Here is a 27,852-nt window from a genome sequence, read left to right on the forward strand (position 1 = left end):
GGCAAAAATGCAAAACGATGGCAAGAAAAGTAATGAAAATACGTTAAAATATGGAAAGTTTGCTGTAGTTGCAGAAAAATTGTAAAAATAAGGAAAAATGGGCTCAATTTGTTCAAAAAATATCTTCGACATGACTTTTGCTGTAATTAGCGCTATATAAATAACGATCAATTGAATTGAGTTAGTTTCTTAAAGGCATCTGGCGACCCCCTCCCAGTGCCTTGGGACCCCACCCCAAGGTTGAGAACCTCTGGATTAAAGGACGATCATGAAAAGGCGACGTGAACGAATGTTTTAGTTCAGGATAAGTAGATTTAGAACCATAAAATAAACCTAAAACTGACAAACCTGGCAACCCTACACAGAGCAATGGGAAATTTGTCGTGTTCATCCTGTCCAACACTTCTTTTTTTTTTGCCCTTTTCTTTTTAAAATCAGTCGAGGGAATAATACTGAAAACGACGGTGTTAAAGTCATCTGTATGTGTCCTTTTTTCCGTCCATGACTTTTTCACTGCGTCTCACTGTGGGAGGGCTTTCAAGATGGCGTTCACCTCCTCAGCCACTGCCGTCAGAGCAAACTCAAACTGGTCCTATGAATGCAGAGCAGAGAGATGGATCTGGGTTAAAATCAACATGAAAGGAAATCAGCTCCAGGACCAGCAACGGTGGAGGTACCTTAGTGCGGACCAGGCTAGGTCTCTGATCTCTGATGTGTTCTAGAGTAGCAGCGATGTCGATCTCCTTCACTCCTGATCATTAGAGGAAAGCAACATCAGGTCGTCACAGAGAGTCTCAAGCAGCGTTCATTTTGTTGACTAAAAAATTCCGTCATCGTTTTCATCGACTATAGGTAACGAAATCATGATCGTCTGTGCCCGATCCTTTCAACGTATGCACGTAGACTACATCACTTGCTTCGATCCCAATCTTTACAAGTACAGTGAGGAACATAAGTCTTCTCTCACTTAGAAATTATGGAGGGGTCTCAAATTTACATCTTAGGTGCATTTCCACTGTGAGAGACAAACAAAAATAATAATAATAATAAAACAAAAAATAATAATAATCAGGAAATCACATTGTCTGATTTAAAATTATGTATTTGTATTTTCTTTCTTGTCACATATGATCCTCACTGTATACCCAGCTGCAGTCACGGAACTGTACAAGCAACGCCCCGACAACCACGCCTCTTTTGACAAACCACGCCCTCACAAGCAATTTTTCAATGCGCCGAGCCTTTAAAAAATGCCCACATGTGCCACGCAAGCCGGTGAAGAAATTTTTCAATGTAACCAGAAATTTAGCCAGGAAGTGGAGGCCGTAGCGGTTAGGGTTAGTAAATTTGCCAGAAAAGTGGAGGCAGTAGCGGTTGAGGTTAGTGAAAAGGTTCATGTCCAGGTATTGGCTCAGGGGGATCGATAGGGCGCGGTTTGTAGTAGGGGGCGTGGTTGTAGGGGTGTTGCTTGTACAGTTCCGCGGCAGCAGCTAAACCCTTCTCAATCTTTACGACAGAGCTTCTGGGATGTGATATTTAAATGTAAATATTTTAATAGTACATGTGAATATGTGACAGTTTTTGTGGTGTTTTTAATTGTTAATAATCAAAAAAAGACAAAAATAAAAAAACACCGTAAGACTAATGCTTTGCTGTAGGGTAACAGCTCCGCCTGGGGGCGCAAATACTTCATGTACTGATTTGTATAACTACCCACCATGCCGCATCACATTCAATAGATACAGTATGTATTATTTGAACATTCTTTAAAGCTTTGTTATTTTCTGAGCACTTGATGAATTCGTATATTATTTACATTCTGAAATAAATGCTTGGAAAACAGGTTTTGAGCCAGTATGTTGTTATAGCAACCATTAGCTTTACACTCCGCCATTTGTTCAGAAACTGTAGACCAACGGAACACTGTTGCCTAGCAACAGCTAACAAGAATCAACGAACGTGCGTATTTTCCTGTCCAAAATGGCAGCTCTCCATAGTTTAGGTACAAAATTGTTCTAAAAAGTCCTTTTAATGTGTTGAAAAAAAAAGTGCACATATTTTGTTTATTGGTCATACATTAAACATTTTTTTTGTATTGTATAAATGTTCACTACAGGTACCCTTTAAACATTTTTTCTCCTTAAAAAACACGATTTGGACATTTTTTTTGGATCGATACGATAATCATGCTGTGAAATATTGCGATATATCACTGAATAGATATATAATATCTAATAATTTTCTTACAGCCCTAATTATTACCAGGACTAGACGTGGGCCACCCTGCCTCCCTGACCTACAGTAAATCCACATATACTCAGTGAGAACATGCTAATTCTGCACAGAGTGTAATGGTTTCGCTAAATTCTACATAACCTGGATCTAGTTGAATCAGGTGAGCTAATGCTAATAAGCGTTTTATGATAGCATGTAGCACTTGAAATACTCATTATGGTTCATTTGTATTTAAATTAAACTATGCTAACAGACACTAAATAATTGCTAATTTTGAGCTCCGTAATCTATTCTGATGACTATATTAGGTGTGTGTGTGTGTTTGGTGATACTTACCCTTAGCCATGCGGTTGAGAACCATGTCAATGAGGATGTATGTGCCAGTTCTGCCTGTGCCATCACTGTGGGAAATACCCACTGAAAGTTATACTCTAACTGCAAACATAACATAGTACACATTGATGTTCTCTAATGACAGATCCCTGCTTACCTGCAGTGGACGATGATGGGACAGGATCGACCGCGGTAGCATTTATTCACTTTCCTGAAAAGCATGAAGAACAAAGAGAAAACAGAGGAAAAAAGAAACAAGGAAGGGAAACACGCTTTGTTAAAAAGGTCACATTGCAGCTAGAATTCTACTTTCAGGTAATGACGATAACAGGGTTAGGGTTGACTGTTAGGAGTGAGGAAGGGTGGGAATACGTCAGCAGATGGAAATGATGCGTTAGGATGGAAGAACAATGAGTGAGTCAGACAAAAAAGAGAAAGAGAGAGAGGAAAAAGGCGTCAGTGTCCCTCTCGTAGCAGCCAGTCCCACCTGCCAATGCTCATTTTTGTGACTATGCAACTGGAGCCAGAGTACTAGCTGCAAACCACAAAAATGACACTGGGAGATGTGAAAATACAAACCTACCAACCTGCATACAGAGAGAGAGAGGAAGAGGAGGAGGAGAAGCCATGTGTGGGATGATGAAGAAAGGAAATGGAATGATTGGTAGAATATGTGTGTGCGTTACCTGCGGAAGTCCAGCAGTGGGCGTGTGGACGTGGGGATGCCGTGTGCCGGCCAGCTCAGCAGATGAAACTGCGTCACGGTTCTCGTCTCCTGCGTCTGGACGTTTTTCAGGTAAAAGCTTCGCACTAAGAAGTCCTTACACCAGATGTGCTCAGAGACCAGGTTCACCTGGAGGAGTGAGAGAGAAGATGAAGGAGCAGGAGTCGCGTTTAAACCTATATTTTCCATCACTGACGTCCACATGTCAATTTTGATTGACTGCAATTCACATCCCTGACCACTTGGTGGCAAGCGAACGTAATAAAGCCCTTATGTCACCACTTTTCATGTTGATGCTAAATGCAACACTATAGCAGCATGAATAGTGTGATATTTGACTTTATCACATCCATCTTAATATGAATAATATCCACTGTTATCCAGGAAGTTTATTATTATTTGCGCCCTAGCATATAGTCATCTTAAAGATGTAAATCCTTGTTTTAATCAGAATTAAAATTGGGTGGAAAAATGGCCAAAAAAGATTGAAAAGGTGGTAAAATGGGATTTTAAAAGTTTGAAAATTACAGTGACCATAAACAAACTTAAAGTGGTTCAAAGTGTCAATATTTGCTTGAAAGTGGTAGAAATGCGGGAGGAAGGGGGGTTGGGATAATGTAATTTAAAAAGTAGGAACAATTATTTCAAACTGGCAAATATTAGCATGAAAAATCGTGAATGTGGTTAAATTGGCAAAAATTAGCATGAAATATGGTGAAAAGTGACAATAATGGGTCTACATATGCAACATTTGGTGGGGAAAGTGGTGGAAAGGGTTTATAAGTGCTGAAAATGTCTTGAAAGTAGAAAAAAATGGGAGAAAATGCATTGAAATTTGATAGAGAAGTGAGACAAATGGGAGTGATGTAGCAAAAATGCATTAAAAGGAGCAAAAATATGGCAAGTTTGGTGTAGTGGCAGAAAAATGGTAAAAATAAGTAAAAATGGGCTCAAATTGTTTTAAAAGTATTGTTAAATTCTTAAAGGCATTTGGCCACTTCGTTCCAGTGTCTTGTGACCCTAAATTTTGTCCGAAAAAGCTGCTAATTGATCTAAAAATCAGTCTGAATGTTTCCCTCCAATAGGAAACAATTGGATGTTTACAGGCAAATGGAGCCATGATTTAAAGATGGCAGAACACAGGCTCTAAAACGGTAAAGTAGTCCCATTTTTAAAAGTTAATCAAACTAACACGGTGCAAAATAATGCATTCATGGTGGTTTTTATCGTCAGAGAGTCTTTCATTTTAATAAATCCACCGTTATTTGGTTTGTTTTAATCTCTCTTTCTTTCTCACTCACTTGGTTCTCTCTGTTCCTTGTGTCGATTTCGTCAAAACAAAGCAGCATCTTTAATGTTTCCGTTACGTGTGAGTAAAATTACCGCAATGTACCGACACTGGCTGTAAAGAGCAACTTACTATCTTTCATAAACTGGTGGAATTTCTCCGATAGAGCAAATATGAGCAGAGTTACAGTCATTTAAATTAACGTGATGCGTTCAGGGGCCCTGGGAAACCCAGTCCGTGAAAAGAGCACGTGTCTGGGTAAATCTTGGTTTATAGTTACCCTACGCAACAGAAAATATGAAATTAACAGAATGTACTGTCAACAACAAACCCAGAGTCGCTTAATGGTGACGTAACGCCATACGTGTGTCATAAATTAACGTGATGATGTGTTTCTCTGTGGGAACCGAGTTGAGCTGGTGAGCACGTCCGTTCTACCGTGCCAGAAAAGGGACAGGGAGGGGGGGATTCCTGCTGTGAGCTTGGAACGGCCCCAGTTGCCAGTGTGAGTACACCCTAAGGCTACATTTGTAAAAACAGTGGAAGATCCCTTTAAAGCTCAATGGAGCAATGCATGCAGGGAAAACATGAGGCTTGTGGGTTTTCTCTCTACCTCATAGATGTGGTAGAGAGACGATCCTTCATCAGGCCAGTATCGCTCACACTGCTTCTCTCCGTCCTCCACCAGAGCCGACATCATCACGATCACAGTGCAGCCGTTCTCCCATACCATCTTCAACAATAACACACACACACACACATACAAGTTGTTTCTTCCTTTAGGTCCTCAACAGAATGATTTTCAGCTCAGCAAGTTGGATGGAAGTGGTGATAAATAACAGACCTGCCAGAAATCTGTGACAGTGTGTGGCAGAGGTCCCTGTGTAGCGATGTACGAAGGTTGACGAGGGTCGTGGTCAAACTGTTAGAAGACGATTAAAAAAAACAAAAAAAAAAACAAGATCAATAACATAATTTTTAACCTTCTCACATGTAGATGATGCAGCTTAAAAACTGAGAGAATATAATATATCACAGCACAGGGCACCAAAAAGAAGGTTTACATGTATAAAAGAGAATTACTACAGGTTTTTTAATGCATTTTAAAAATAAAAAAATAAAAAAATTTTTGGGTCGTGACCCCATTTTTATATCAAGAATTTCTGCCAACCCTAAATACATTTTTTTCACAAACTACTTTTTGTTCACATTTGTTATACTGTTTTATAAAAAAACTGCATTTTATTCTTATTCTTATTATTTAGATTCATATTTGACAAAGTGAAAGTAAAGAATACAGTTGTTTATGATTGTGTTGTTTTAATTTGAAAGGGAATAATAATTGAAAAATTCTAAAATGTATTTCTAAACAGTAATTATCATTATCTTTTTCAGTTACTAGACTTTTCAGGTGAAATTTTAATTCCAAGCGACTCCACATGGGGTCACGACCCCAAGGATGAAAAACACTACCCTAACCTAACTCAGTGTACAGTATTTATAAACTAAAGCGCCACATTTTACTACTTACCATGCAAATAAATACGAACCAAATTCCCTACAAAATAAAATCCCCTTTTTAAAAACCAATACCCAAACATAAAGATGAGTCAGAGATATTTGGTGTCAGGTGTGTATTTTAAAGTCTTGTTGTGGAAATCATGGATGAATCAGAGGAGGCGGAGCAATGAGTTAATGTTAAAGTGAAGGAACTCACAATGATGCTGGCATTCACATAATCTTGTTTGTTGGGGTTCACGTCAGCCTTCAGTTTCACTCGAGAGTGATCATCTGTTGAAAGGATAAATTATTGTTTAGTATCAGCATGAATACATGTTACATAACAAGTGAGGTGTATTTAATAGTGATGAGTGACAGGTGAATGCACTAACAGGGCAGGGACTCAGCATGTCGGTTCTTCTCCACGTTATTTGGGAGTTGAGCCACGGCCACTGAACTGGGTTCAGCCTGATAGGAACACAGAGCCTCCCACTCCTTCTGAAGGCGGTCCTTGTTCCGCAGGTGGTCCTCCATGTAGGTCTGCAGGGGACACAACAGACACGGGAATATGATTATTATTATTATATCATGGTTTTCCAACCTTAAGGTCGGGACCCCATGTGGGGTCACCTGAAATGTCTAGTAATAATAATACAATTTTAAAAATGAACATTAAAATTATATATTTTCTAAATCTGAATCATTTCTAATTGCAGCAGTGTCCTTAGAGCAGGGTTGGGGTCAATTACATTTTTCAGTTACAATTACATTTTCAATTACCCATGTTCAATTACGATTACAGTGACCAACATTTTTTCCCAATTACAAATAAATTACAATTATTTTTAATCCTCAGAAAGTCAAGTAAAATTGCATTCTGAATGATTGAAGTTCAATTACAATTAATCACAAATACTGATCCTGAAATAAATAACCTAATAAAAGTTAACCTTCCCCTTGTGTTAGCTTTCTGTTAGCATCTCTTATGATAACGGTCATAAATCAGCTGTAAAATACACTAAAAACAAATATCTATCAGTGAAATTATTTCATATCTATTGATTACCTTGTTAGGCTTCCTAATCAATGAAAATATAGGTTTTAATAATTTTGGTGTGTGTGGGGGCGTCTGAGAAAAAACAAACAAGGAAACTAGCAACTCTTACTGTAAGCTGACGTGGTTTGATTCTGCAGCACAGGCAGCAATAATTAATTTATTTGATTTGAAATGTGGAATGATAACAAAACTAAAACGCTTGTGGAATCACTTAAAATTATTTGAAGTATAATGTAGCTTGTGTCATTGTAGTGGTTGCTATTTTATTTCATTTTTTTGTATTAACAAATGACAACCACATTAATAAAATATACAAAACTGAATAAAAAAATTAACTCTTTATCGGGCATGTGACTATTTTTGGTACTGTCCGCAAACATTACATTTGGCCCCAGTCCTGTGCCCATGTGAGCTGAAGAACCATGTGGTCTTCACCCAGCCAATAAATAGACATCACAGAACACATGACTGTGACATTTGACCAATCAACAGAGACCTGGGAGGCCTCCAACTTCCTGTTTTCTCTGAAATCAAGAAAAAGGTGGTCATGTGGCTCAACTTACTGTGCATTTATGATTGAAACATCTAAACTAACAGTGGTAAGTTGATGAAACTCACACTTTTTTTTAGTTGACTAGTTGTACAAAGTGAGGAAATATGTTTTGTTTGCGGGCAACTTAGTAAAATGAGTGAAATTACTGCAGGAAAAATGCATATTTGATCATACGGTTCACCTAAAAAGGAACTTTTGGACATATGCACAAGGCATCTAACAGGTATTTCTTAACAAACAAGGCAATAAAACCTCAAACATTATGTTTAAATGTTGCCAAATGTTTTCATAACGCCCCCCTCCACTCCAGTAGAAGGAGGGATGTGTGTCTTTTTTGCCCATCTTTTTATCGGGCCCTGGGTCGTCACTCACCAGTATCATGTGACCAGTGGAAATGTCCATGTTGGACTGGGCTGGCTCTTCGCTCCAGGATGGGGTGGAGCTGTGGGTGGAGGACGGGCTGTGCTGGGGGCCGTCGCTGAACTGGGAGGAAACGCTGCTGACCCGGGACGTGTCCGTGCCCCTCCTGCCCCCGACGCCTCCTGCGGACCCCGCCATGCCGCTGCTCACGGCGCCCACACATTCCTGACGGCACAGGGAGGATTTAGATGCCATGTGCTGCCGACATAACTCCTGAATAGAGAGAAAACGCTCATGATTTAAACACATCGTCTCTCTAAACTAAGTGTTAAACTCCAGAAAGCCGAATATCTATGACAGTGATTCTCAAACTTGGGGTCAGGACCCCATTTGTGCTCGCGAGACAATGGGAGGCGGTCGCCAGATGCCTTAAAGAAACTAAAAATATTTTTTGAACAACTTCAGCCCATTTTTACCCTTTTTCTGCAACTACATCAAACTTGCCATATTTTAACCTTTTTTCATAATTTTTTCTCCCCATATTTTTGCTCCTTTTAATGCATATTTGCTACATTACTCCCATTTCTGCCACTTCTCAATCAAATTTCAATGACTTTTCTCCACATTTTTTCCACTTACGGCACTTATAAACCCTTTACACTGTTTTTCCCAACTAATGTTGCATATGTTGACCCATTATTGTCACTTTTAACTCTTTTCACCATATTTCAAGCTGAATTTTGCCAGTTTCAACTAATTATCCTCCCCTCCCCCAATTTCGACCACTTTTAAGCCAATATTGACACTTTGAACCATTTCTTTTACCACTTTTTCTGTCTGTTTTTGGCCACTCTAATTTGCAACTTATAACCAATTTCTGTGGTTTTTAAAAACCCATTTCACCACCTTTTCTACCATTTTTGGTCACTTTTAACCCTTTTTTTTTTTTAAATTTCTGATCAAAATAAGGATCTACATCTTAAAGGTTGAGAACCACTGATCTATGAAACCTAATTAAATTCTTTATATGATGGACTGAGAAATGTAGGACTTAAACTAAAAAGTTTAAATTGGATGTGTAAATATACAAAAAATGATCGATTTAATTAAGAAAATTAGGCCATGTTATTGACTGTATATTGTTGGGACTCTTGTTGGAAATCTACCAACATGAAATACTTGTGAGAATAAATAAAAATGGTCCATAAACCAAACCCAAAACTGTATTAAACATGTAGTGTAGTTGCCGAGCTTTACCTGGTAGTCAAAGTGTGTTTCTGCTCCTCCCTCTGGACCCAGGCCCAGCTTCCCATTGGCCACCTGTTGAGCGTAATGCCTGAAGCAAGCGACAGCCATGGCCAATACCAGCACACCTCCAACTACTGCCATGGAAACAAGCGTGACCACCGTCCCACTGGAGCCCTGGGAGACCCTCGCCACATGAGGGAGACCCCGTGCATCGGTCCTCTGCAGAGAGGAGACAATCACAAGGAGCAGTGAGCCATTAGCATCCGCTAGCTGCTCAGATGACTCAACACTGTTGATTGTACGTTATCTGCTCAGCTGTAGCATGAAGGTCAGTTGTTTTCTTCTAACAAGCGATTTGTTGCTTTGGGATTTGATGAGACATTGATGTGTGCTCAGTGAGCAACCATAGTTAACTGGTAGAGACAGAGGTCAGAGGTCAGGGAGGTGAGGATGATGAGCCCAGGGGGTGCCATTACTGAGGCTGTGTGAAAATCAGCCCACTGATGCACTGACTGTGTGTTAAATTACCCTCCGTCACAGAATATCAGTCCGCCTGTTTAAAGATTCCACTGCAGCTGCTGCAATCCCTCCAAGAATAATGATAAATACTATAAAATGTACCCAATAATTTAAAATTGACTATAGCCTAACTATACAGAGTGCAACTCCTTGAAAACAATTAGTGTATAAAGAAAAGTTAAGAACATTAGGCTTAAGGCTACAGGTTTTGGGCAAGAAACAGCTGCTGTTGTGTTACTTGTTGGTTATTAAGGTAGCTTAATAAAGCCTTAATCATGTGTTCACCCCCTGGTGGTTGGCTGACTACTGGGGCATGAAAAGTGCCTGATAATATATGCAGCAGAGCCTGCATTTTAAATGTAATAATCGCTGATGATCAACTTAATTTAATTGTGCAGCCCTATGCAGGACTGCACCCACATATATTTAGTTATCAGCATGTAGACTTTGGATTGTATGAGAAAGCAAAGCAGCCAAGAATAAACCTTAAATATGGACAAATGTGGTTACCAGCATTAACGTCTAAAGAGAGAAAAAAAATTAAACAAGAATTTGCAAGTGTATATTCATAATACTGTTTACGGTCAAACACTTTGCTGCATTATAGGCTAAATTTTTTTTGATAAAGTTAGAAATCTGTGTGGATGGTTTGTGTAGGACAGTCTGAAGATGTAGCAAGTTTGGTGTCAATTCAGCAAAAATTGTGGTTCTGTGGCACACGACACACGCTCCTGCAACTAACAACCCGATGAAACAGAAAGAAATGTCCAGTAATAAAGAGAAAGTATAAGAGGGTGCCTCGCTTTGCTCTTTAATCAGACTCTCCTTTCACCTCGTGGCTGCACGAGCTGAATAAACAAAACATGCTCCTCGGCAAACACGGTTTCTAGGATAAACAGGATTAGAACCAACTAAGCTCTGGCACTAGCAAAATCTTGGTTCTTTTGGCCGAAAAGGGGTAACATCAAGTGAAATACTCACAATATAGAGCCCTCTCACAGAGCTGCTTTTTAATTTGTGCATTATTAAAAAAAACAAAACAAAACTGCGTAGTTGTAATTAACGGTTTTCACGAAGAAATGTGTGAAACAAATGTTGCTGCAATAAAAACAGTTGGATGTTTGTTTGATATATTTGTTAAAGTTTCTTCTTCTTCTTCTTATTATTATTATAATGAGAAATAAAGATAGTAATTTGGAACATTTTGAGATTTTATTATTTACCATTTATTACCACACAAAAGTAACGAAAATTGGATGGGTTGAGTCCCGCTATCGATTCACAGGTACGGAATATTGGTTCAAATGTGAAAGGTACCTCGCCCTAGAACAGGGGCTATATTTTTGGTGAAAGCTGCAAATCTGTAGCACATATGGTTTATTTGTTGTGAATTTTCAAAATCTTTTGCTGTAGAAGTTTGCTGTAGCGCCACCTTTATGACGATTGGGAAAATACAGTTTCTCGATCACAATGAGGAACTACGAGGCTTCATATTTCTATTCACGCAATGAGCAATGCACCACCTAACACAGGAAAAAAAATGTATTCAAGACCAATGACTGCATCATCATTTCCTCATTTCAATTCCATCAACGTTTTTTTTGCTGAACACTTTCAAACTGAAATCTGTGTGTTAACCTTTACCCAGACTGTGCAGTTTCTGATTAATCTGCTATTTCAGATGATGGTGATAATCCAGAGGCCTGGAATCAGACTTTTGCCCTTTTTTTTTTTGTCACCCATGGATAATAACGTTAATGACTTTTGATGGTTGCCATAGCGCCAGGTTCCGTGGGCCACAACAGGAGTGACGAGGCGCCATGGCAACAAGGGAAATGTCAGCTGCTGCTGTCTCGCTGTGTCCACCAGGATTTACAACAATTATTTTAAAGACAACATAACAAGCCGACATAGACATAAACATTAGGCTAAATTAATCACAGCAGGGATTTGTATTAGTATTGGTTGCTAACAAATCTGATATTTCAGATACTTAAAGCTTAAAACTGAATAATGTCGTCATGTGCTCTGAAAAATGCTTTTTACCTCGCCCACACCAGTCTGGACAATCTTCAGACCCGTCTCAGACTCCAAGAAGTTCTTTTCAGACACTGTTGAGGCGAGAGAAAGAAAAAAAACCCAATAATGCTTATTTTCAGCTGAGTGAGTGGGTGCGTTTTATGTGTAGGTGTCATTAAATATTATACAGTGTGTGTGTGCATGTCTGTTAAAGTCTCACCAGCTTTCGCAGCAACATCTGCAGCCGTCATGTTGTGCTCGTTTACGCGGATACGAAAAGTCAAGGCGGGACCGACGACGCTGGAAAAACACACAAATAGTAGAGGAGGGCACCAAACTGAGACGTAGGACTAGATTAATGTGTGTGTAAAGGTTAAGACAATATCTCCCTACACTCACACACACACACACACACACATAGCATACCTGATGTTAATGAATCTGCTCATTGTCAAGTGGATCTTATTGGCCAAAAGCTTCAGGAGCTTCACACCGTCGTAAATATCCAGAGGACTACAAAAAAAACAACCACATTCATGTCAATTTGTATTTGTGAAGGAATAAACAAAGTATGCCCGGATTTTAATGCACAAAGTGACAATATGTGCCAGCTCAGATATTTTTACACTGCATTATACTTGAACCAGATTTATATTTGAGAAAGTGAAAAATAATAAGCTTAAGCTCTTTTAATTGTGCAAAATAGATAAATAAAAAATAAATACAATTTAAAACATCAGAAATGTATTTTACTTTATTATTACGAGACATTTCACGAGATCCCAATTTATTTTCAGGCGACCCCAAGGTTGAAAAACCCTTTCTTAGGCTGTGGAAGGCATTCCATTACATTTTGAAGGGGATCTGGATCAATATACTGATTCTGGATCAATTTCAAAAATCTAAATTCTTATCTTTGATAAAATTTTATAAAAGTTTATAATTGACCGAAATTTAACTTCTGTTGGAATGGTTTCTCAATTCCACCAGCAAGTTTCATCAGATCAGGATTGTGCGTTTTCTCGTGATTTTTTGAAGAGATGCGGGTGCTCATACAAAAAAAAAAAAAAAAAAAAAAATATATATATATATATATATATATATATATATATTACCATCACTAGTCCTCCCTAAGGAAGGGTAAGAAACACTTTATTAAATGAAGAATATAAAAAGTGAAGGCAGTGTTGCACCTTAATGAAGTTGGGAAAGGAACAGGGAAGAGGGAGTCAGGGTAAGAAAATGGAAGGAGTGGGGAAGAGTCGACTATTTTACTGAGAGTGCAATATGATGACATTTGGATCTACAGGGATATAAATTCACTAGTTTGTGCTCTGCATGCTTTTGTTACAACTAGTTTGTTTGATGATTGAAGTAAAAGCTCCAACTGAATGTATTGAGGTGCTGACCTCTGGTTGGTGACGATGTAGCCGTACTCCTCTTTGCCTCCTGTACTGTCCACATGTGGCAGGTCGTGCTCTGGCCTGGCCTTTGGGGACTGGGTGGCAGTCAGTGGGAGCGCGGCGGTCTTAGCTGCAGGATTAGCGGGGGCCGAGGCAGAGGACGGAGCAGGAGGGGCTTGGAGTGGCCCGGGAGCTCCTACAGGTTTCTCTGGCTTACTTGACATAGTATCTGTTTTTAAAAGCTGCATCTGTAGGAGAGAGGAGAGGAACATAACACCTCTCAGAATCAAACCTCCGTAACATCTGTAATCAGTGCAAACAATAGATGATGATGTACCTGCTTGAGGGCGATGAGGTCTTTCTCAATGGGATCTATAATGAGAGAGTCCAGCTAAATCACAACGTCTTTTTCCGTCTTTTGATATCTCTTAATAAATACTGTACCTGGTTTGTCTTGTGCCTGCAGGAGCTGAAGGATGAGGGCGAGTTTATAGAGCTGCTCCTGACTCAGATCTCTGGGATCAATTCTGTACTTCTGCAAGACTCTTGAAATCCTCTGAAGCAAACCATCTAAAACAGGACAGTTGATAATATAACATTAGTTTGACAGGACGTTAATTAGTCGGCGTTCTATCCTGGATTGTCCTTCTTTCTTTTTAAGTTATTTGGAAATAACAAATTCCAGCAAGTTTGTCTAGTCGGCATCTGCTGATTGCATTTGGATGTGTCCTTGATTTTCACGTAATAATTCCAGCAAGTTCTTTTTCTCTTGTTTTTGAATAATACGTAATGTTTCATTTATTCAGACAACTGTTTTTCAGGAAATTTACTTTGATCTTAAATAATTCGACTTTCAACTGCCAGTCTTCGTCAGAGCTGTCTGTTGTTCACTTTAATGTGTCCTTGACTTCCACTAAAAATAATTCCAGCAAGTTCTTTTTGTCTTCTTTTTGAATAATATGTTAAGGTTTTATGTATTCAGACAACTTGGTTTCAGAAAATTTACTTTGATCTCCTGACATGTTTCGACTGTCAACTGCCAATCTTCCTCAGAGGCGTTTGCTGATCGCTTTTAATGATTCCTGCAACTTCTTTTTGAATAATATGCTAAGGTTTAAATTATTCAGACAACTGTTTTTCAGGAAATGTACTTTGATCTTCTGACATGTTTTGACTGTCATCTTCAGAAAGCGTCTGCTAATCGCTTTGATGTGTCCCTTGACTTCCGCGTAATAATTCCAGCGAGTTCTTTTTGTCTTCTTTTTGAATAATATGTTAAGGTTTAAAATTATTCAGACAACTTCAGGAAGTTTACTTTGATCTCCTGACATGTTTCGACTGTCAACTGCCAGTCTTCCTCAGAGGGGTCTGCTGATCGCTTTTAATGTGTCCTTGACTTCCGCGTAATAATCCCTGCAACTTCTTTTTAAATAACATATTAAGGATTTATAAAATTGATATTGATCTCCTGACATGTTTCAACTGTCAACTGCCAGTCTTCCTCAGAGGCGTCTGCTGATCACTTTTAATGTGTCATTGACTTCCGCGTAATAATTCCTGCAACTTCTTTTTGAATAATATGTTAAGGTTTAATTTATTCAAACAACAGTTTTTCAGGAAATGTACTTTGATCTCCTGACATGTTTCGACTGTCAACTGCCAGTCTTCTTCAGGGGAGTCTGCTGATCGCTTTGATGAAAAACAGTTGTCTGAATAAATTAAACCTTATATTATATCAGAACTTACAAGTTACTGTTGTTTTTCTTTGTTTTTTTTTTACCATCATTTCCTGACGGAGCCCTGAAATCCTGGACAACCTTCTTATTCTGTGGAGTTTGTTGCTTTGCTGCAGTACCAAGTTTCTCCTCTAGGATGTAGTCCTCCACATAGTCCACCGGTATCTCCATTTCTAGGTCTTCATAATAAGGCAGACCTTAACACAAAGAGGTCACTTCAGCAAATGATCTGGCACATTTTCAAACAAAAGTGCCTCTTTAAATTAGTGCTGATGAACAATCATTAACCTGCAGCAGGCATGGATGCAGCCCCTCTGTGGCGATAGGAAGGCTGTGATGAAGCCAGATACAGAGACAGAGCTTCCTGTAGCAGCTGCCTCTCACGCTCTCGTTCCCTCTGGTTAGCCTGGGACTTTGAGGAGAGGCGACCGTAGCTGCCTCCTGCCTCCATTAGAGATCTCTCCATTTCATCTTGGTACCTATGCTGTTAAAAACAAAGTAAACACATTGATATGTTAAGGTTTCATTTATTCAGACAACTTGATGTGACCTTATTAGTACTTTAGGGTCAAAGCGATCAGCAGACGCCTTAGAGTAAGATTGACAGTTGGTAGTTGAACATGTCAGGAGATCAAAGTAAATTTCTTTAAAAAAAGTTGCCTGAATAAATGAAACCTCAACATATTATTAAAAAAAGACAAAAAGAACTTGCTGGAATTATGAGTACACACATTCATATTTTTTCAAAAGAGTTTTTCTTCATTTTTATTTTTTTAAAGGTAATGTTAAAAAAATTACAGATTTAACTTTGATGTGCAATCAAAGTTGATTTTGATTAAATCAAAGTTAACTAGTTTATCATGAAAACTCAACTTTGTTCCGCTAAAGCACTCATTTGATTATCCTTTGATGGGGTTTACAGCGTTATAGGTCTGTAAATTATAATTTAATATATGACGAGAGTGATCAAATGAAAAAAATAAAAATAATTTTGAAAATATTAAAAATGTTGATATTTTTAATTGATTTATTCTTTGAAGCATTAATATTAATTTATAAATTTGCAAAATTTTAATTTTAGTGAGGTTAGCACACATTCAGAGCCAGAAATGCAATGGGATTAATAATTTGCATAAAAATTTATTTCTGTGTTTCGGTTTTCAGTTTTTGGCCTTGGCTTTCTCATTTTCAGTTTTGGCCAATAATTTTTAATTAAACAACAAATGAAAATTAGTCTTACAAAAGGTAGACTTTTTACAAAAATAAACATATAGGGAACAATGTAGATGGGTTAGGGAGGCAAACCAAGCTTTGATTGTCATTGTCACTTTTACAAAGGCTTTATTCTGTGTGAGTTACAGTAGTATACCTGGTGATATGTATAGGGGTCCATGGACGACGTCTGCATACGCAGTGGGGACTGAGGCGGCTCAACAATCATGTAGTCTACATACTTGTTGTTACCAGACGGCGTAGGACCAGACTTTGGACTTTGGTGGTGGGAGTTGAGAAGCTTGTACCTGCAAAAAAACAAAAAAGATAATGAACAATCAATGCATCCGGATTTTTAATGAAAGAGAATGTAGATTTTACAAGAATAATCATCATGAACTGAATAAAACGTACTGAGACAACTGAGAAGAGGGGGAGGAGGAGTTTGGCTTTAAGGAGAGGGTGCTATGGGGAACCCTCTTTAGCTCCTTTGATAAAATATACTGAGTGATGTCATCCTGCCATGATAATCCTGCAAACACAAATCATAAGTTAAAAAAAAAAAAAAAAACAGTCAAGTTTGATGCTTTAATTTTCTAATCCATTTACCTTGTAGCATGAGCTGTTTAAGGACCTCCTGCATCCTTTTCAGCACAGGAACGGTCACCTGGTACTGGACCACGCCATGTTTAGAGCCTCTGCACTGACCAAACAATCCATCTGCAAAAGAAAGTGCAAAGGTTTGGACAAGATTTAATGGTGCTAGAGCACCATTAAATCTTTTAAAATAAATTAAACTCCAAATATTCATCCATGAGTATTCTATCTATTCTGCATCTACATCAGAATTCCAAGCCAAAGTTGGCAGATAATTCATTTCCTGTGGGAGAAAAGACAACCTGGGGGCCACAGCATTGAAATGAACCTAGGTTTTTACACTTTAAGTAACACATGCGCGGACACTGCTCAGTTTGTGTGAATGATTCTCCACAACACACCCTCAACACGTGAGAGCAATCAGACTGATGGGAAAGTCAGCCTATAAACAGAGTTGAAAACAGCAGAAACATGCACTACACAAACGCATTAGAAAAGGACTCAAACCAAAAGGGCTACTGGTGAGCTCATAATCACTAGACTGTTAAAATGTGATCTCTGACTTCATTGTAGAATTAATTTGCTTAATTAATTCACGGAGTTAATGAAGTTGTTTATTTGAGAAGATGAAAAGAGTTTAAAATGAGCTTAAAACGTTTGTTTATGTATTTAAAGGGCTCAAATGAGATGCGATTTAAAATATAGCAAATTTTGCTTGAATAAAATTCAGGCTAAAAATATTTAATTAATTAATGACAATAAAAATATTTCTGTTTAGGAATGGTTAAATTAAAATTGTGTAATTGGTATAAAACATAAGGTAACATGATTATTCAGGTTCTAAAAGTAGACCTCGTTTTTTGTTTGGTCAATACCCAATTTTACAGATTATTTACCTACGTTGATAATTTTGTAAAATAATAGCTTAAATATACTTTTACCTAATTTAATGTGCTTACCTGAAATTGTATTTATTTGTACTTGCCTTGTTTGATGAAAAATTATGAACTTATTTGCATTGTGCTTTGTGTTCAAAGGTTTTTCCCCTTTCTTGTCACTGGGCAAATAAACTTAAAAATGACTGAAAGTGTGGGAAGCCATGGTATTGTAGATACCTTGATACAAGCACACAGCAGTGAGTCAGAGATTTGAACGACAGCAGCCCACACAGCAGCGCTCATTGTTAAAATCAGACAGAAAAAAATAATAAAAAAGAACAAAGAAGGTTCTGTTCTTTCAGACAGAGAAAAAAACCAGACACATTTTTTTTTTTTTTAAAGCTGATTAAAAATATAAAAATGTATATATATATATATATAAATAAATAAATGGTGTTAAAGTGTTATTGATATTTGCATTTAAAATATCAAAGCTAATTCCATATAAATTAATCCAGATGAATATTTTAAGGCCAATCCAGGGCTAATTAGAAAGGGTTCATCTAACACTTGCACAACAAGTTGACACACACGCACACGCACACAAACACACACGTCTTGAAGCAGTGTTACGCAGTGTGTTGAAAAGGTGAAAAGAGCAGAAAACCTTATCTGGTGCACTGATGAGTCACCACCGCTACGACTAACACACGCCCAATCAGCAGCGGCGAGGCAGAGAATCCATGGATTAGTTTTTTTTTAGCTACACATCTCACAGGAAACAGAGTTATACATCTGCAGCGTCTTGCATGAAGAGATGTATGAGTATGTGTGCGTGTGTGTATGTCATGCCTGTTGGTGAAATTCAAATGACGTCAAGTATGTGTGCGTGGGAGAGCAAGTTTATTCAAAAAATCCAACTATTACCATCACAGAGAATTGCTACATAACTATTTTAACTCTATATAATCTCTTATAAAACAACAACACAAAAATAAATTAATAAATAATAACAATAGATACATTTGCTACATAACTATTTTAACTCTATTTAATATAACATAAAATAATACAAAAATAATAATAATAGAGATAGAGATTTACTGCATAACTATTTGAACTCAATATAATCTCTTATAACATAAAATAATAATACATACAAATGTATAAAAATTATAATAATAGAGATTTACTACATAACTATTTTAACTCAATACAAACTCTAACATAGAATAATACAAAAATAAATAATAATAATAATAATAATAATAATAATAATAATAGAGATTTGCTACATAACTATTTTAACTCAATACAATCTCTAATATAAAATAATAACACAAAAATAAATAATAAAAACAGAGATTTGCTACATAACTATTTCAAATCAATAAAATCTCTAATGACATAAAAATAAGATACAATGATAAATGAATAATAATAGTAATAAAGTAATCTGATAAACAAATTCTGGGATTTTCAAATGCTTAATTAATGTAATATTGGACGTCATCAATCTAAATTCACATTTTACAAAAATAATTCAGTGTTACAATGGGATTGCAGATTTAAAAAGGGTTCAGGTTGTGTTTTTATAGCAGAATATTTTGCTCCCAGTTGTGGTTCAATAAAGTCCAATATCATCAACTCCTTTATAATTTTGAATCGGATTTATAATCCACTTAACTGTGTATTCTATTATTATGAGACATTATTTAAAGAAGAGACAGAAATTCAATTCTAACATTCAGATTCCATCAGTTTATAAATAGCTGATGTGATTTACCAATGGATGCAGGATTACGGGGGTGTAGTGGAAGAGTTGAATGCGCGTTGGTGTGTGATGAGGGGGAAACGATGGGATAGGAGGAAGAGAAACTGCACCGCTCGATGGGATTAGAGATATTTTGGAACCATGCATTGTTTACGTGCGTGTTCTTTGCTAGAAGCATCCATCTGCATGAAGGTGACACTTTCCCCTGCTATTACAGGGTGAATGGCATTATAGTGTACCTTAAATTGACAAACTGTGAAGCATGTCATGTGCTTGAGCTAGTTTAAAATTAGAATCTTCAGTGACTTGTGCTGTGCTTTACAAGAGAAGCTGAACGTGTTCAAGGAAGGGTGACAACATGGTTGTTGGGAGCAAAAACTAGACGATTGTCTTCCAGTAAACAAACCTGATGTCTATTGTCTGCAGCAGCAATACAGTTTATATACAGGATACAAAGTCAACAGGAGGCGTAAGACACAAACAAAGTGCAGGTTATCATAGAAATCATCTGGCTGTCTTAAACACATATTTGCATTTCTGACACTTGTGCCTGTAAACCTTTTTAACAATGACCCGAATTATTATTAAAAAAATGTAATAAAACCTGAAATGTTACAACTGGTCAATACTGTAACAAAAGTGCTGAGCCCGAAATGTAATGTTTTTTTTACATAAAACCCAAAATGTTACAAAACATAAACACTTTTTGTCTTTTATATAAACTTTTTTATATATATGTATATATAAATAAGGGAAAAAAAGTTACCAAAAATGTCAAGGCTATATAACCATAAATTATTGACTCACCCTACAATGTAATAATAGTTGTTAAAAAAGCTTTGCCTGCCCCATAATGTAATAAAAAAACCAATTTTTACATTTCGGGCTCAGCATATATATATATATATATATATATATATATATATATATATATATATATACACACACACACACACACACATTTGTGTATGATACCACTCTGTACATTGAAGAAATAAGCCCTTAACTCACTATATGATGCACGGTAATAAAATAATTATTACATTATTAGGGGAATTAATAATGTAATAAATTATATTAAATATTTAATAAAGTCTTTACGTTTTGGGATCGGCCTCTTATTAGATTATTGACCAGTTGTAACATTTTGGGTTTTATTAAAAAACGTTTTTATTACATTTCGGGCTCGGCCCTTTTTTTTCACACACCAGTGGGACAGAACTGCCATGCAAGGCGCTAGTCGACCACTGGGAGCAACTTAGGGTTCAGTGTCTTGCCCAAGGACACTTCGGCACATAGTCAGGTACTCGGATCGAACCCCCAACCTCTCGATCAGAAGACGACCCTCTACCACCTGAGCCACGGTCTTGTAACATTTCGGGTAGTTTGTATTTTTGGGTGTGTGTGTGTCTTTACTTAGTTTCCATTGTTATTCTATGTTCACTTTTTGTACTTTTACAACATTTATCTGTCTTATTATTCTTTTGACTTGGGCAATGTGTCATAAATGAGAAACACATTTTTTGGTGAATAAATGACAAATAAATCTAAGGAATAACTACCAGACTCGTGTAAGTCAGAGAGTGGAGTGCATGTAATGCACGATGTGGAAATTAATCTTAAAACAAACCAAATAATTAGTGATTATGAGTGTGTAACAGACTGTTTGATGTCTTATGGCGACACAGAGATGGATGGATTATTGATGTGTGTGAAACCCTCAGAGGAATCGTTGCCTCTAAGTGTGTTTTTCTCAGAGTTCAGTCCTTCTCAAACCTTCACACATCTATATAGCTCTTGCTCTGTGTGTGTGTGTGTGTGTGTGTGTGTGTGTGTCTGCTCCTGACTACAATCTGCAGCTGATTAGTATTCTGTCCAATGGCTGCGCGTGTGCGTAAGCAATGTTTCCACAGAGAAGTACGCAAGTGTGTGTCAGTGTCTCATCAGCGTATTGGCACAGTGCTGTCGACCACACGGTGATGTCAGCGTTGCCATGGAGACGGTTGGTGGGGGGAGGTGGCTTAGATAAAGACGAGGGGAGAGGAAAACGAGATGAGGAATACTGACAGAGAGGGGAGGATGTGTGTGAGATCCATCACTGGGAATGTGTTTGTGTGTCGGTGTCATCTGTCGCATAACAGTGTTTCTAAAGAGCTGGTGGGGAACTTGGTTTGAATATGTGTTAAGACTGTGCAATTGATCGAAATTTGATTACAAGTTGAGGCAGACATGGTAACAAATGGCCAAAAATGGTCCAAAAGTGGTAAAAATGTGGTAAGAAAAGAGTGTAAAGTGACTAGAATGGGCCAAAAATCAGTCAACAGTTGCCGAAAAAAGGGCAAATAAAGAGGGACCTTGTGGTATGTAATGCCAGGAGTAGCTTTAATGGGAAAAATGTGGCAAACAATAGTGAAAAAGGGCAAAATGTGGAACATAAAGAGGCAAAATGTAAGGAAAAAAGGAAAGAGTGATATTTATTGCGCCAAAGGTAGCTTATTGGGATGAAAAGTGGCCAAAAAATTAAAGAAAGGAAAAAAATTGGATAAAAGTGTCAAAAAGAACTTGAGCCTTTGCTTCTTCCTACTCCTTTTCAGACAAAATATATTGTATGGGGGATATGGACGTTTAGGGATTATTTTTGCATTATTGTATATTTTAGTTATTATGGTATTACATTGTTGTTTGTCCACCATATATAAAAATAAAAAATAAAGAAATGGACAAAAAAATAGGGGAAAAAAGGATATACATTTTTTAAGGTTTTGAAAAGGGGCAAAAATGGGACAAAGGAAGTTGCAAAATGGCCAAAGGAAAGGGGTTAAAAAAGTTTCCCCCTTTTAAGGTTTTCTGGAGGAATAATAATTCAAATGAACACATAAAAAGCCACATCATAAGAATCACTGACTTCATAAATGCTTCTATGTGGTGTCGCTGATAATGAAGTGGGCTGGTGTAGATAGAAAATACCAGGGCTACATTTTTGTCCCAGTCCACCCCTGATTATTACACTCAACAAATACAAAAATAACATAATCGAATACAGCTTGGCACACACGAGAAAAAATAACTTTGAGTTGTTTACGAGCATCCGTGAAGCTAGATCACGTGAACAGGCTTGTGTTCCTGAATAAAAATCTATAACGCACTGGAGTTCTAATGTCTTTCCCCTTCTGTTCCTCAATAATTCACTTCTAATGCGGTATTCGTTTACAAAAGAGAACATACTTTTTTCAATACTTGAATTCATAATTTGCAGTCATTTTGTTATTTAAATGCGACAGTTCTGTGGCAATTTGTTATAAAAGTGTCCGTAGCAGTTCAGTTACAGTGCACACAAAAGGGAACATACTCGAATAATATTTGAATTAAGACTTGGCACCTTTTTTTTTCATTTGCATTCAAATAATATATTTTTTCAATCCTTTCTGTTTTGTGCTAAAATGAACATACTTGAGTTTAGTGTTTGAAGGATTCTATTTATCTTTAAAGAATATATTTTACATTGTTTTGAACAAAAAAAAAAAAAAACTAACTTTTTGGTTGACAAATAATCGTGATTTCAATTATTATTTTTTCTATAATCGAGCGTCCATTGTGTTTGGTGTGTGTTGAACTCACCATCAGAGCAGAACTGATCCCTCGTGCACAGTTTCCTCTCAAACAGGCAACCTGTGATGAAAAGACAAAAAGAGATGGTTTTTTTTTTCCCTATTTATTAATAATTAGCCTGAAATGTTTTTCATAATGCTAACCAAAAGAGGAAGGAGGTCACACAGTCGTTTTCACTAGAATGCTACTGAAGTCGAAGCTGCAATAAACGTTTACATAGCATCACAAAAACAGTTCACCTTAATCTATGTGTATTAACGGTGTAAAAAAAAATCAATTTGGCGATATATCGCAATATTTCACCGCGTGATTGTCGTATCAATCCAAAAAAAAAAAATCCAAATTGATTTTTTTTATAAATGTTTTTTCACGTAAAAACCATTTAACTGCACCAACATATGCATAACATGTCAACGCAATGCATTTTAGCTTAGAAGTTGATTGCACAGGCAAAACATACTGGCCACTTCTATATATGTATGTGGTTACTTTTTTTTTTTTTTTTCTTTCTTTCTTTTTTTTTTTTTAAAAAGGAATTTAAGAATTTGACAAAATCAGAATCTTTCAAGAAAGTTAAACCTATTTTTAAAATATAATTTGCCATTTTGATAAACATACCATTTGTTTTTGATAATGATACTTGAAATACAGTTAATTACCATTTACTTGTTCTGGCAAGTAAAAAAAAAATGAAATAAATTGTATTTCATACCATTTTGTACTTGTAATAGGGTAATTTGTAATTATTGATATTGCAATATATTGAAATGTATATTGTATTGTTTAGTATCGCGATGCATCGGGATATATTGTATCGTGACACGGAAATCGTGAATCGTATCATCAGATTCATGGCAATGCACGCCCCTACTGTTTGTTATTAATATATTTAATAATGATTACATGGGTACGTTGAAGATGACTTCTATGAAGATTGTAAGCACTTAGCTTTAAGTAGCTAAATATTGACTATAATGACTAAATAGGGTCTAATAATGTTGGCATTAGTTTGATTTTCTATTGTGGCATTGTTTTGAGGCTGGGTTGGTCAATGACTCCTTAGACCACATGTGTCAAACTCATGGCCCGGGGCCCAAATCTGGCCCTTTGGAACATCTCATTTTGAGAAAGTAAATATTACAGAGAAAACCTGAATCATTGTGTAAATAAAAGTCAACACGTCTGGTGCTTATATCGCATGATGGCAGGCATTTTTAATGTTAAACTGTTGGAAAAAACTCAATTTTCCTCACATTATTACCTAATATTTCTTTAATTAAATAGAAATTTGTCACAAAATCGAGGAAATTTAAGGTGAAGACTGATATCTGTCACTTATTGCTAGAACATAGACATTTTCGTACACATTTTGTATTTTATGTGTACGTGGAAGTGCAAACTAGGGCACAATAATGTTGAGATTACTTGTTTTCCCGCATTTAACCCCCGAACTAAAATGAGTTTGACACAGCTGCCTGAGACATTGTGGCAGAAGGAGAAGCAACAGAATACATTGTAAATGGATTTATCTAACAACTGTTACATTTTCTAAGCATCCAATCACATTAGGATCCAACTTATCTAGTTTGCACATTTTATATCTAACACCAAATGTTTAAAACAGCTTAAAGTAAAGGTCTGCAAATGCAATAAATCACAAACCTCCATAGAATTTGAAGACTGATCATCACAGTTTATGCTATACTTTAAAATACAGCGCTGCAATAATGAAGCCTCCTTGAGGCTGAGTGCTAACAGACTGCAAGTCATTTCCACTACACTTCGACGTCAAATGTTTTTCAGTATTAATAATTTCGACAATTTTGTACAACACAAACAATGGCAACAACATACTACATTACCTTTGGTTTGTTATGTTTGATCTTATTCTGCATAAGTATTAAATGTGTGCATCAGAGATGGACAACTTTAATCACAGCAGGGGGCCTCAAAAATATGATTGTCAGATTTGAGGGCCACATCATCAATTTTCATCTTAGCTTTTACAATAATGATTATTGTGAGCATTAAGAGAGCAAAGAATAAAGGATTTCTGTTATCTGTTATCATTGTGGTGTTTATTTCCCCTTTAATTTTTGTATATTGTTGTTCTTGTTTTTTCTGTATATTTGGTGCATTTTTTGAGTCGTTTTGTGGATTTTCTATTGTCATTATGCGTATTTCTATTTTAGTTTTCTATGTTATTTGAATTTTTTTTTTGTGTTTTTGGAGTCATTTTAGTGTTTTTTGTCATTTTGTTTGGTAATTTTATTGTATTTATATTGTCATTTAATGTATTTTTCTGTTTTTCATGTAATTTTGTGTGGTTTTGGGATCATTATGTGCATATTTGTTGTCAGTTTGTATATTTTTTCTGTCCTTTATGTGTTTTTGGATATTTGTGTGTGTGTGTGTGTGCATTTACTTTGCAGCCCGTATAAATTAGATCAAGGGCTGAATGTGGTCCCCAGGCCACCAGTTGGCCCTGTCTGGAGTATATTTTCAAGTGATCATGAAAAATTAAAATTAATAATTTATCTTTAAAAAAATGACAACACACACACACACACACACATAACTTAACCCTAAAGCAGAGTAAAATAAAAAATAGAATACAAGTGATGCTAAAACTTTCCAGATTTGGGAAAATGATGCAAACATGATGCAAAAAAAACAAAACGAAACATTTCTTTTGGGATCTACACAGGAAGTCAACAACAGGAATGTCAGTCAGTGACATATTCAAAAGGAAGAAAGAAAAAATAAGTCATTTTATTTTTCTTATTCTGGCTTTTTTTGTTTTTACCATTGTATTTATGAGGGATATTTGATCGTTTATTACATACAGTCTTAAATAATTGACACAGAACCTTGCAGCGTTAGTCAAAGGAAATGCAGATTTTTCCCATAAGCCAATAATCGTTCACAAGGACAATGACCCACACGAGAACATTTTATTGTGTGTGTGTGTGTAGGTGTGTGTATAAGACAAACAGCCTAGCAAATGAACAGACAGACATTTTTAAGTGTGAAGGAAGACAAAAAGGTGTTAATGGATGAATGGACATGAGTTGGCAGCTGCGGTTCCTCTCTCCATGGTGCTGAAATCTGAGCCGCTCACAGGACTCTTTGTTCTTGAAAGCAGGAGTTTCCAGTGTAATACAAGCATAATGTATTTTTATTTTTCATTGTAATGTCCTTAATTATTTCTGATTTTAAAATATGAAAGTAACTACCAATTGGATTCAACTAAATAATTAAAAATGATGATCGTAAATGGAAGGGATTATTTTCCTAGGTTACAGTATGTAGATATAGACTAATCATATTATAAAAAGAGAAGAAAAGGGTGTGTAACAGTGCACTTGTTGCTTCATGATGTCATTTATTAAGTAGCATCTGTAAATGTTTTCTACAGCTGCATTTTTGCCTCATCTATGACAAAAAATAAATAAATACATACATTTTCCAGCTATACATTTGCTATTATGACTAACAGTTAATCTAATTTTCAAGTGGTAAATTTATGATGAGATAGTCTTTATTAAAATTAGATATGGGTGCACTGACTGTGTTTATAGGCTGTAATGCAGTGTTTTTCAACCTTGTGGTCGGGACCCCATGTGGGGTCTAGTAATTGAGTAATAGGTTATTATGTAAAAAAAAAAAAAAAAAAAAACCCCAAAACAAACAAACAAAAACATACAGGGGTTGTTGCTTACATGATACCAGAGTATAAACCTAAGGGAGCGTGTTGCTTTCACTAAGTTTTTCCTGAGTTGATGACCAGATGCAATTAAACAAATGAAATATTTTGGCTCTGTTTTTATAGGAATTCCCCCCCCCCCCCGTTTTTCTGTGTTGATGAGATATAAATAAGTTAAAGAAAACTGTCCCAGTTTTTATAGGAAATATTTTTCGGTTTTTCTGAATTTTCTATAAAAAATAATTATCTAATCAACTCAGGAAAACTGAAAAATATTTCTTGTAAGAATTATTTCATCAATTCATAAAAACTGAAAAAAACATTTCCACTAAAAAAACAACAGAAAAACAGAGCCATTTTTTTTCTTCAAATTTACTTATATTTATTTCATCAACTCACAAAAAAATCCTATAAAAACAGAAAAAAGTGCCATTTTTAAAAATGTATCATCAAATCAGAAAAAACGAAAGTTTTTTTTATTTTTTTTATTCTTCAGTTAATGCAATAAGCTTCCGTATAAACCTGATTTGCTGATATGATAAAGATCATCTTTCAGCTTTGTACTTGTATTTTTCTCCTACAACCCTGTGTAATTAAATTAGCCTAGCATCCTTTGCATCAGTCTGTGATGTAGAACAGCCAGTACAGATGGTATTAAAGCACTAACATGGAGTCCAGCAGCAGGTGAATAATAACCTACACCAGTCTGACGTCATCACTCATGTACCTGAGCAGACGTGGGATAAAAAAAAAATTTAAAAAAAAATGGGCGTCTTCCACTCACTCATTTTCTCCATCTTACCGTATTTATCGGAGACTCCAGTTTGGAACAGCAGTGTTAGAAGGAGCAGAGCTAACCACGGCTTCAGGTGCTGCATGGCGGACCAGGACAGGAGGAAAAAGCTGCTGCTGCTGCTGAGTGTTATTCCTGTTTTATTTCCCCATGGTGAGGTCAGGGCCAGCCGAGCAGTGAGAGGACAAGAGGAGAGCCATGAGACGAGTTAGAGATGGAGGAGATGGAGAAAGTCTGGCTGACAGGAGGAGGAGGAGGAGGAGGAGGAGGAGGAAGGGCGGGAACGGACACCAGACGACGACATAAAC

At 36.6% G+C, this 27,852-nt stretch overlaps 1 protein-coding gene across 2 annotated transcripts; it reads right to left on the minus strand.

Moving 5' to 3' along the window:
• Positions 1-132: 132 nt before the first annotated feature.
• On the minus strand, positions 133-27,852 carry ptprna (protein tyrosine phosphatase receptor type Na). Of its 2 annotated transcripts, none has more exons than XM_028435712.1 (24): positions 27,554-27,852; positions 23,055-23,105; positions 16,797-16,907; positions 16,602-16,719; positions 16,345-16,495; positions 15,264-15,459; positions 15,020-15,172; positions 13,684-13,809; positions 13,577-13,611; positions 13,246-13,487; positions 12,263-12,349; positions 12,057-12,136; positions 11,864-11,928; positions 9,308-9,517; positions 8,063-8,275; positions 6,473-6,620; positions 6,298-6,371; positions 5,425-5,502; positions 5,194-5,313; positions 3,255-3,421; positions 2,726-2,779; positions 2,572-2,636; positions 678-751; positions 133-592 (listed from the first exon to the last, which is right to left on the minus strand). In XM_028435712.1, exons 1-24 carry the CDS (start codon positions 27,627-27,629, stop codon positions 521-523), a joined length of 2,766 nt encoding a protein of 921 aa, XP_028291513.1. In that variant the 5' UTR covers positions 27,630-27,852; the 3' UTR covers positions 133-520. The 2 variants fall into 2 exon arrangements, with proteins under 2 accessions (XP_028291513.1, XP_028291512.1); XM_028435711.1 differs by having other exon boundaries at positions 8,063-8,323; positions 27,554-27,629.

This window comes from Gouania willdenowi, chromosome 21 (assembly GCF_900634775.1).
Source record: "Gouania willdenowi chromosome 21, fGouWil2.1, whole genome shotgun sequence".
NCBI lineage: Eukaryota > Metazoa > Chordata > Actinopteri > Blenniiformes > Gobiesocidae > Gouania > Gouania willdenowi.

Excerpts from the sequence above, each read along its gene's own strand:
- ptprna (XM_028435711.1), bottom strand. The coding sequence starts at position 27,629 with ATGCAGCACCTGAAGCCGTGGTTAGCTCTGCTCCTTCTAACACTGCTG. Across the intron at positions 16,496-16,601 it reads CCCTCTTCTCAGTTGTCTCA|GTACAAGCTTCTCAACTCCC; the intron begins GTACGTTTTATT and ends GTTTTTTTGCAG. Across the intron at positions 5,314-5,424 it reads CTGTCACAGATTTCTGGCAG|ATGGTATGGGAGAACGGCTG; the intron begins GTCTGTTATTTA and ends TTATTGTTGAAG.